The following is a 12,385-nucleotide window of genomic DNA, read 5'->3' as shown; positions in this document are numbered from 1 at the left end:
TATTATGGTAAATTTGTGGTAAAAAACGTTTTTCTTACCGATTTAGGGGGGGGGGCGTATGTCTGGTATGCCAGTCCTTGGATCCATGCCTGGTAAGATGTTTAAAACATGAATGGCTTGAAAATTACGTATTTAATTGGAAGCGATTGTTTTTAACTTAAATTCGTGTCTAAAATTGTTGATCTAGGAAGTTGTACATATTCCTGCTGGTTGTGGCATCATCTATAAAATGGCAAAGCATCATCACTTTGGTCATTTATTGCTCTATTCTGCATAGGCAGTGCCTTTAAAAGGCAAAGTTTTTCAATATTTTGTAACTTAGACTTGGACTTATTTTTAATGCTGTACTTTTAGGATGATTCTGGAGTTCTGATAATAAAGCCACCAGTACCATTCAGAATTGCCAAGGCTTTGGATCCTCTGATATATAGAAATACAGAATTAGATATCTGGGAGGAAGATAAGAGAGGTATGTGTTATTGTGTCCATTGAAAGTCTGGGGCTGTTTATAGTAACTACATCACCTTCTAGTAAGATATTTATACACTCAGAAGTGGTGGATTCAGGGGATTGTTCCTGGGTTTACTCCCCAGGTCTTTGGTTAAAAAATTTAATTTGCTTTGTGCAAAAGACATCAACCACCCACCCACTTTTTTTTATAAAGCTGTTTAATTAACCTCCCTCTAATAAATATATTAATGTTTGATTCCACCTCTTGTCAGGGTTAATTACTGTTGATAGCAAATTTTAAAGATCGTAACAGCTTTGGAATAAGGAGATTCATACTTTATTTGACAATTTTTCATATCATTAGTTTTATCAGTTTGTAGTGAAATATCTGCTAGCTTGATATATACTGAAACATTTGTGCATAGTCCATAACCAGGCAGAGACATGTATAGCATTTGATTCTGCAAAATTAATAGCATCCTGGAGACAACTTCAATAATGTTAGTGTGAATAGTTTAAATTCTGATGGGTGATAGAAAGTCATAAATTTTTCATAGAAATTTAAATCTTAATTAGAATTTAATAAATGCTCTTATGATCATTGACCATTGTAGCTATCATTATTTCTGTATGATCAAAACTCAGCTTGTCCAAATAAGATAATCAATTAATATGAAACATCTATAGATTAAGTATGTCAGTCAAAATAATAGCTACTATGACTTGTTTTTTTTTAAAGATAAGGTTTACTATCATGCTTGATAGAAATACTGTGCCCTCCTAAATAAATTTCTGAACAGAGGATAAAATGTAAGAATCAGGTAGTTGATGATACATCAAATATTTTTGTGGAACTTTTTATTCCTGAAATCCATATATCACCTCGTAAAATAATAGTGGTAAGATAGTATTGTGAATAGAGACGTTTTTACTGCTGATAATGGAAGAGAGACATAAAATTTAAACTAATTATTAATGTTTAATAATGTTTACTAATATTGTTTCTCAGGTGCATTAAATGTACATATTAATTTGACATGTCAATTTTAATTTAGGACCTGCCTGATCCTTATAGATCTGTATTTAGATTTTTTAAAAATTCAGGAACTTAAGGCTTCATTCATAAAATTTTTCAGGAGAAAATGTAGTTTATATTCATACAATCCTTTAAATATTTGAGCATTGCAGATGTCACCTTTACAAATTTAGCTCAAGTGTGCAGAGCAATGGTTAATAAAAAGTCTTATGAAATTTGTAATATTAATCATAAATTGACAAGATGGATGTTTTTTGAGTTAATGCTGTAATATTGAGTCAGGTTGGCATTTCATAGCAGTTAGATGTAATAATTTGAAACTTAAAATGTAAATTTTGATTTTAAATTGTATTCAGTTAAAAAGATCATGCATAAGATGGTAAAGCAAAAATCATCTAACTACATGGTTTTCCTTTTGGTAATTATAAATGGACACTGCCTTGTGTTCTACACTGAGGAGAGCTCACACTAAGTAGTAGTCTTTGTAAGAACCATGCAAATTCTGTAATATGAGATACACCCCAAAAAAAGGCTACATATTTTTATTTTTGTTAAAAAGTTACTTTACAAGTCTATATGATGAAATGTATAATCAATAATCATTCATTCCAATCTGTCTGCTCTTAGGAGATAATTCATATTGCAAATCCAACTGTTTCTATTGTATTTTAGTGTCATTTGCAGAGTTACCTCTCTTAATTGAATTCTACAATACACTCTATATAATTTTAATCTCTTAAGAACAAGAGTTATATAAAAAGCCACATACCATTGTATGTTTACTTAAGCATTTTAATCAAATTATCAAAAATAAAAATTTGTAGGCTATCCAACCATGAATTACATTTTGCATGATTCTTAGATGGGAGTGCTACTTAACAGCAAGTAATTTGATCAATGAGACTGCTTTTGGAGTCTCATGGTAGCGTGTTCATCTGAAGTCTTGTGGTTTCCAATCCCAAGTCTGGCCAGTGCATACCTCAATACTTTTAATTGGTAGTGACTACTTGTTGGCCAAGCATCTGGCATATTAGAGATGGAATGACAGTCAGTCGGCTCAAGTTCAAATGAATGTGTCAAACTGGGATGGCTTGCTTACATACATATAGGCTGTTGTTCTGTGAGCTACCACATTAAATTCTGGCTTAGCCTTTTGGACTAGTAAAAAGTGCAGTATGTTCCATTGATCAAATGTTCTTGTCATGAGATACATGAAATATCTGCCATGGGGGACAATTAATCAATCAATGTACAAATGATCACCCAAAATGTATAAACGTGTGCATATCCAACAAGATGAAAGTACTTTATTTGTCATTATCAATATTTTTGATTTGTTAAATTTCACCACATCCTGGATGCTGAATGAGTCAGTTTTATTACACCCCCACTGTTTTCATTTGAAGATATTTTAGAGGGAATATGAATTTGTGGTTTGACCAAATTGTAAAAAAGCACAGAAATTATTATTACCAAAGAGTTTACCTATTTCTGTCTCAAAAATTTGAAATTGTTTGGAGCATCCAACATTACTGACAGCAAAGGCTTCCAGTATGTTCATATCTGATAAGGTCCCAAGCTTATGCAAGTACATCAAGTGCATCAGGATTATGAATTTAATATAGTTTTGAAAGTAAGATGACCTTTGCCCTCTATTTTGGTTTCTAAAAAATTGAAATAATATGAAGCATTCAATCTTTCTTTTTAAAACAAAAAAATGATTATAACATCTATTCAGAATATGACTTCCTTTCAAGTTAAGTACTTAAATCGTATCTTGTAAGGTTTATTTGCAGACTTGGGTACTAATTATCTTATTTGGTTTTATTTCAGAGGCCAGACACAAAGCAATTGTATATTGTCCTGGTGATAAGTGTATGGTAAGTTTAGAAATTTTATACGAGACCTAAATCTAAAACGCTCCCAAAAAATTGTAAGTTCATACCCCATTTAGTCTCTGTACTGATTGGTTAGATCAATCTGGTCTTCACAGGTTTGTCATAAAATTACAAGAGATGGAGAAAATTTGTGTGTGGGAAAACCCTTTTCTTACTATCTGGCCGAAATATTATTGGATCCATTGTATATCCGATCCTGGATTTTCATAGTGTACCATCTTTCTACTTCTCTACCATTTATACCCCTTTGGGAGCATATTAAGGTCTTTTGGTTTGCCAAAATTTTCTTGTTAGAAAATAATAAGAATGCTGGTTAAGTTTTTTAATTCTATCTTTTTATGGACATGATTATGTTAAACCACTGTCCATTCCATTTTTTTTTTCATAGAGTTGTGTCCCTTGATAGAAGTTTTCTTTTTTTCTTGTTCATTTTCTTTTTCCTCCTTCAAATAAGGGAAACAACCGTAGGCATTTTAGTGCTGTTGTATATTTTTCAAATCTTGAATTTATAAAATTTTTTGCCAAGTATCTGTAGATACTTGTCCTTGACCTAAAAAATGTATTGACATTGTAATGCAGAGTAGGATATGAGTGTATAAAGTTAATGTGTGCACTTTATATCTGGTTAAAATAATACAGGATTTCATTGGATGTCAATTGTTGCACAGTAAATTATAATCATCTTAAGAAATTATTTGTTCAAAAGAAATCCACAGGTATTTATTGGTCCTCTAAAAAAAAAATAGCAATGCTTTTTATAGGGTTCTTCTGTTCATTGTTGGTCAGCAGTTCAGAAATTAAAATTATATTTTTCTTTAAATGTCCTTTCACTTTAAAAATTATTAATTTAAACTTTCTCTTACAACATAATGTGCAGTAGAGTGTGTGCCCTTTGATGCAAGACCCAAAAGGTAGTCAAGGATGTTAAAAACCCCCGCAGTCAGAATATGTGCTAATGACTTGTCTAAACTGAAATGCTTTAAAAACCCACTTTTTATAAATTTGTTGACCATTCACAAACGTGTGAAATCCTAGACCAATTTTAATGAAGGGATATTAAATATTTTAATATTGATGGTGTTATTAGCATCTCATGCCAGGCATAAATTTTTCATGAATTGAATTTAACAGTTGACTGCAAAAATAACAAATTCATTTTTGTAATTTGTTTTCAAATAGTTGAATTAAAGTCACTACTTTAACATTGGAAAACCAAACTTCAGCACTATATGTCATTATTATTATAAAAAAGTGTATAAATTACTAATGAAAAGGTTTTTACTTTTGAAGTTATAAGGATAGATATATTCATATAGTTATGCATATTGGTTGGGTAGCAGTTTTAAAAGAAGATAATATGAATTATACGAGTTTTCACTTCAGTTTTTTCTGAAAAAGAAAATTATTGGGTGGACAACTAATGAAATATTGACATGTTTTGTTAATATTAAATTCAGTATTCTTTTTGGAAAATTTCTAACCATACAATATGAAATTATTTATTTAAGTATCAGTCCATATAAAATTCAGGCACTGCCAATGTTATAGAGGTGATTCATGGTGTAGAAAACCCATCAAACAAACAATAATTTCTTGATCTACCTTGCGTCATATTTTCATGTAATGATAGGCCTACCTGTATTCAGATCTGTATTTTTGAGAACACCATGATTCATCTCCCAATTAATTCAATCGATTCAAACCAAATCAAGAAAGATAACTTTTGTAAATTGTGAATTTCATGTATAATCTTTATGATTTTTATCACCTAAGTGCAACAACAGAATGAAAACAAGGACTGGTTATTGGGTCTGTAACTGCTTCTGAATAACAAATGAAAGTGAATTCTGTAGGGTTTTGACATCCATGAATCACCTTCTGTCAGTTTTATAATGACTGCTACTAATTTGTCAAATGTCTTACAAAAACTTAGTGTTAATTATTGATCTTCATCCGTATAGATTTATTTTGCTGCTTTGTAACTTGTTGAAATCATGTGCAGTGTAAATAGTTCTTTCTCATACATGTATTCACACCCTTCAATCACAAGCCTGTCCAAACCAGTTTTGTTTTGAGTACCTATCATACCAAATTCTGTACATCACTTGTGTAAACCAAGCACCTCTTTAACTCGTCAATTGGCTTAATAGAGTTTACTTATTTTGATATATAATAGGTTGAGCAAATGGCCTAATTTAAAAGGAGAAATGAGCAAAAAATTCTCTTTGTTTCTGCTGACTTCTCCCATTTGTCTTTGAAAGTGAGAATTTCTTGGAATAGATTATATAACAATATGTCAATATTAAATAGGTTTATTTTTTAGGTTGTTTTTGAGTCTTGAATATAGTTTATTAAATGAATACCATGCTACCATTTAAATCTAAATCTTGCATCCCTTTCTAAATAAACTGCCTTGGTAGTCACTTTGGAGCATACTTGGTTCATTTAATCAATCAAACAGTCAAACCTTGTTTTGAATATTATTAGTATACCCCTACTTATTAGATTGGTGGCTCTATTGCAATCACCTTGTCTGTCCGTCCGTCCATTACACCTTTTTTGTAACTGATTCCCCAGCTTCTACTGGAGGGAATGCTTAGAAATTTGGTATATTGTTTTCTCATGATGACTTGTACCATGCAGTGCTTTCATTAAGAGCCGGTACCCGGTACTTTTACCTGGCTACAATAGTGTCTGGTACCGGCAGAATAAAATTAAAAGAAAAAAAAATCACGAGATAAAATCTAGTAAATATATATCTGAGATAGTTCTGTCTGTAGGCTTTGTCTCCAAAATTGTGATATTAAGTGTTTATTATTGTTTATATTGGTGTTTTCGTTGAGGTCTGCGTTGGAATCTAATCAGTAAAGCGCTTTAACCTACGACGATTTAACATACAGTGTCCATTTGTAGAAAACATGTAGAAAATCACCAATTATTTTGTGCTGAACAAAAAGCTAAACACAGGTGAAGATTCTATGAAAACGTGTAAAAAAAAATGCCGTTTGTATTTAGAATTGCTCCATACCCATCGTTTTTCCTGATATTTGATGTGATTTGTGCAGAAGAGAGCAGGAATATTTAGTGTTGACAACAAGTCAACGCGTGGAACAAACTTTTACAGAATATAATTTAAGGGACGACCATTCGATTTGGCGGGGAGGGGGAATTTTGGTAAAAATATTCTGGCAACCCTAAGTTTGAAAAGAACATGTCTGGCCTTTGCTCACAAGAATATAAAGAAATATTGGAACCCGAGATTCAACACTGCTATAGATAATAATAGAAACTATAAAAATTCTGTCTGTCTAAAAGTCAACCAGACTAAAACTGACGGCCTTGTTTTTTTTTTTTTCATAAGCAAAGAATTTCGTATCTAGCTTGGTCTTTAGACCAATATTTCACAGTAAGACACATGCAATTGCTCTACATGTCACAGTAATAATTAGACAATAAACAACGAAGTAATTTAATCAGCACTAGGAACCACCACATGTTACGGAATATCATTTAATAGTTTTGTTCCTATGCTTTAATTTGCATGTGTTAGTGTTCAAATTTTGTAACAAGTAAATAAATGCCTAAGAACAAAATATGACATTTATCAAAATTTCATATAAAATGGCATAGTATTAAACAGTCAACAAAGTTTATCAACATTAGTCTAGAAATGGATCTCGTGGAAATCATGGGGAGCTCCTGGATTTCTGGGTTTTAAGACTAAATCAGTTATGATTCATCATATATCTTGATTTCAAATTTGTATATTTTAAACAAAACTGAAGCAAATATTACAGACTTAATCCAATATTTTCAAGTCTGAATTTAAATCTAAAAAAGGCTAACATCCGGGGGGCTTTGCCCCTCCCCCAGGACCCCCACCAAGGCATTGCCCTGGACCCAGTGGGGGCCTTAAGGGGCCCCCAGACCCCTTGCCAAATTTATTTGGTATCTCCTCCTTCCTTAAAATACCTCCTGCCTGAAAAATTAATGAAACCCCTGACCATTTCTCTCCTTTTCAAGACTGTGTCTTTTCTACTTCTTGTTTACTGATCAACTTAGTAATTTTTTAGTTTGTGCATAATGGAAGTTGTCTTAGTAGATTTCTCAGGTTTTAGTATAGGAAATGTTTAGATATTTGCTATATTGCTTCTGCATGGTGACTTAAACTGTGCCTCCCTTTCCCAGCTTTGACTGAAATGGTTGATTTGGGGTATACTTACGTTACCATTGTGTGCAACATCTGTTTTCCCTTGTAATATGTTTTACCAAAATTAATGTGTTACATTCAGACAGATTTTATAATTTAAAATCTTGTTTAAGTAGCCTTCTCTTCTCCATAAACTTTCAGTTTTGTTAAAATATTAGGATGGACCATAAAATGGTTCAAGAGGCTCGTCATAATACATGTACTGGCATTTAAACGGAAAGGATAGAATGTAAACACAATAATTTTTGCAACAATTTTTTCTCTCTCATGTTTTCACCTACCCCTCCCAGTGCACCTGGTCCATGCTCCCAGTTTTTAGTGGAGTACGAGTTGCTCATTTGCTTTTGTTACTTTATATGTATGATTTTAGTTACTTCATGTTCTTTGTTGTGTATGTCTGTTTTCCATGTCTGGTCTTTGTCCCTGGATTTCATTCTTTTGATTACCGCTATAATCTTGGTTCCCTTGATTACTCTTTCACTAAAAGATTTGAGATATATTTCAAATTCTTGATGTATTATATGTTCTCATGCAAGGTGAGCATTTGGCTATATATTGAATATAAAGCCCAAACAAAGATTTTGGTTTAATATACAACTAGGGACTTAACATCTGAAATCTACATACAAATTTGAATTATGAAGAAGAAAACTACTTTATTAAATTGACCTTTAGGGAAAAAAATATGATATGAGACACCCCAAGGTCGAAATTACAATTTAACAGCAACTTTGGCATACTTTCTAATGATGCATTAATAAGGCAATAGACCATAGCGATATAAATGTCAACATCTATTGATAACCTCCCCATTCATGGTGTGTGAAAATTTAAAAGCTAGATGAAATTGAGAGTCTCCCAGACATGGTTGGTTAGAGCTCTTCATCATAAATGCTGTGAAGTAGTCTTGTTGAAGGGAGTTTTGGGGAAACGCCCAACAACATCATTGATGTTTATTTATAATCACTTATAAATATGTAATTTTGATTTGGCTGAAAATTAGACCTTAGGTATTAATTTGCAAGTCATGAAGGACTTTGGTACGGTAGTTTTATTATTATTGCACTGATATATTGAATGGTATTAAGTAAGATGTTCCATTGAAAATGTTATAATTACATAATTTTTACTACAACCTTGTGGTGAAATCAGAAGTACCTTTACATGCAAAGCATTTTAATCTGAAGAAAAATTCCTTAGGACCTACATGTTATTTATGATAAAGAATTGTGTCAAGCAATATCTTAGATATAAGATTTAATATTTACACTCAAAATAAAGTTTCGTGTGTGAACTCTCCTGAAAAACTCAAACTTGTGGCAGTGACTGTATACTGTGATTCTACTCCTTTTGGATTAGGAGTTCCTGGAGTAAATGATTTTGTACAATCATTTGAATTTGTTAATTTTCTTTTTCTTTATAGGAACATATCTTAATTAATTGGTAAGATTTTTGTAATTTTCTGTACACATGTATAGTGGTATTGGGTGTAACTTGATGTAGTTTTTAGCAAAGCTTTTAGCTGTGAGTAATTATATGTGCTTGAGCCTATATCCTGCTTAGTATGTTATCTCTGATGTTGTGAAATATTTTAGTTTCTATAAATATTTATATATTTTGTTAATTGCACAGGATACAGACAATCATAAAAGGGATTTCTTATTTTTAAATACATTGGAACTAGACCTTTAATTATTATACTCCTAATGAAGTTTGAGGATATGTAGAAATCACCCTGTCCAGCCTTCACAACTAACTTTCCAGTTGACAGGCCCGAAATACATTTTTCAGATATTTTTATACACTGACTGTTGGCCTGAAGTAGTTAATTTTTGTTCAAGAAGTCTAAAAAGAATTGACAAGTTTAGCTCAACTCCTAAACCACTCAAGGGATTTTGATGAAATTTAAATTGAATGTTGGGTGTGTGTGCATGATGGGACATTATTATTGTTTGATGACTAAAAAAAGAGAATCTAAGGTAGGGTTTAAAAAAAGGGAGTTGTCCAACTTTCCAAGGTTTTACATGGTTAAAATTATAAACACAACTCTACCTTAATTGATTTTGATAGAAAGGATAGGTATCATGTGACATCTACATTGTTGTCCAATATCTACAAAGGGAAATAATCCCGCATAAGGATTTTGCATGTTAAACCAGATTTGAGCAGTTGTAGACATTGCTTAATACTAGGAAATCTTTTTATTTTGATAATTGTAGATGGGTGAGTACAATGTTAGGACTTTAAAACAAAACTAAAATATAATGTCATCAGATCTTTACTTTTATACTGTCATTGAAAATGTGTTTACTAAATATAGCTGTTGGAGGATATACATGTACATGTATTTGATACATGTAACTGCATCCCATGTTACATAATATAAGTAGTTGTTTTATTGACAGTGTTTTCTGAAATGTATTTAATGAAATTATCATCTTCTATGATCAAATTATCACTACAGTACATATGGGTCTAATATTATGTCATGTCTTTCACTTGAACTGCTAAACATTAACTGAATTTTAATCTATCCTTTTTACAGTCTCTTTAATATCTATAAAATAGAAGTAACAGTTTGTGAGTGTCATAAGTTTGCTGTAATCTAGCTGTAAATGTAACATCTTGTAGAGATCTTCCAGACTGGAAATCAAGAGTATCCATAATTTACAATAAAAAACTTTAATCTTTTACACGACATGCATACTCCACCAGTCACAAGACACTTAACTAATACAAATTACAGTGTTATGTCTCCAAAATGAAGGGGTAAATTTCGCTCCTGTGGACCAATACTTCTTTTCAATAATCTCAGTATTTTTTACTTAAAGGATCATTATAAAAATTGTAGAGGTGGTGGTATGATTGCTCACAAGATAGTCATTCACCAAAAGCCAAGCAAGGAACAGTTAATGGTCACTATATAGTCTTCAGTGATGAGCAAAAGCTGTATCATAAAGCAAGCTGTCAAAGACCCATAAGTACCTTTATGCAGGGGTCTTTCAAATGCCTGAATTCCTCGTGAAATGTTCTCTCACCTTTTCAAACTGATGCCAGTGAAATAGAAAACTTAGGCATTATTTGGTAAAAGGTCTTACCTACAGGGCATTGATCTTACAACAGTACAAAAATGTCATTACAATTCTCACCAGAGTAGGATATTAATCCTGTTGAATTAAAACTCTAATATATCAAACATTTGTATAAATCACACCTTGATAACCACTGAACTGTCTATACCATACCCTAAATGATCAAACCATTTCTAAGCCAAACTATGAATGATTTAAGTATCAGTTTTTGTAAGAATCATGCAAATTCTGTAATATGTGATACACCCCAGAAAAGGCTACATATTTTTATTGTTTTTAAGTTGCTTTTTAGGTCTATGTGATGAAGTCTGTAATCATTCATTACAATCTGTCTGCTCTTGGGAGATAATTCACATTGAAATTTCAATGGTTTCTACTGTATTTTAGTGTCATTTACTGAATTATCTCCCTTAGTTTTGAATTCTATGTCCAACATGTCTCAACCAGCTAACTGACAATGTGTAAGGTTACAAGACACATAAAGGGAGACAACTTGTTTATCACAAAACCTGCCATTTCTCTATTGTTCCAGTGGTGTCTGGATTTGAAAAGTTTCATTGTATAACTTTTTAAACTAAATGTCATAAAGATCTGTTGACCAATGTAAGAGTTCTTGCCCTTGAAGAGTCAAAAAATGACTTAGAGAGATTTATTTTATAATGTGAAAATCGGGTAGATAACTAAGATGATCTCTATAGATTAAATGATTCTTGTGACAATAGAACAGTGAGTTCAAGAGTCCAGCTTCAGAAAGCTAAAAAGACTATTTTTGACCAGGTGAGTGATTCAGGCTCTTTAAAGCTTCTAGTTTAAAAAAACAGGCCTGATCCAAACCTCCATATGAACCTTAAACATGTCTCAACCAAACCCAATTTAAATCCAACAATAGATTGCCTTAATCGAGTCCCTTAATGAACTCAGAATGTGTCTTAACCTAAGCATGAGAAAACAACCACTTTTATTCCAATCTTGTCTAAACCAACTTGGAACTTACCCAAAATTTGTAAAAACCAAATACTGTGTAAATCTTAAACTATACTCAAAACATTGAGTAATGGATGACCAATACTGTCTTTAACATTAATTTTCAAAAATCACAAGTGTGAAATTGATTGTAAGTTATGATGTCACAATACTGTTTTCTGTTGTGAGGTCATTACTTACAATCAACTTTACACATACAACATTTTGTGAAATTGACTCCAGAAGTAACATTGTTGACTTTTCATTTTCAATTTTTATACACATTGAAATTTGTCGAATTAAAACCCCTTTTGCAGTGATTGAATTTGAATTATTTTTTTTATTTGCCAAATAATACAAGTTTTGATAATTCACACTTTCTAAATCTTAAGTTGTTTTAGTTATATCTGGGCTGAACTTAAAATACATATAGAAATTGAAATGCAAATTTTAGCAAAAGGAAAAGATCTACTAGCAAAGTTGAATTATAACTTGTATTTAAGCAAGTTTTTTCCCATAAATTGAATCTTTGTTTTGGACTTTATATAGACAGATATTTGGTTTTCTAAGATTTTAAATACATTTACACTGATTTAAAGGACCAAAATGTGTCTCTTATAGACAGGTTTTGGCATTTCATTTTTTGCATTTGTACAGATTCCACTGTACCTATCACCCTTTTGCACTCATTGATATTGAGACAAAAGAAGATCTGAAGAATTTAAACTTCAATGTA

The 12,385-nt window shown here is 31.7% G+C and overlaps 1 protein-coding gene across 1 annotated transcript in view; it reads left to right on the top strand.

Annotated features, from left to right (window-relative positions):
- The window catches only part of LOC148605005 (uncharacterized), a 52,394-nt gene that overhangs the window by 24,940 nt on the left and 15,069 nt on the right, over nucleotides 1–12,385 (top strand). The window contains exons 8-9 of the mRNA XM_088547813.1: nucleotides 355–469; nucleotides 3,320–3,366. Coding sequence (XP_088403939.1) covers nucleotides 355–469; nucleotides 3,320–3,366 — 162 coding nt within the window. The remainder of the gene's footprint in view (nucleotides 1–354; nucleotides 470–3,319; nucleotides 3,367–12,385) is intronic.

Source organism: Perna viridis, chromosome 10 (genome assembly GCF_037379345.1).
Source record: "Perna viridis isolate PV_CMFRI_1.1 ecotype Kerala chromosome 10, ASM3737934v1, whole genome shotgun sequence".
Taxonomy (NCBI): Eukaryota; Metazoa; Mollusca; class Bivalvia; order Mytilida; family Mytilidae; genus Perna; species Perna viridis.
This window is presented reverse-complemented; position numbering and strand designations above follow the sequence as displayed.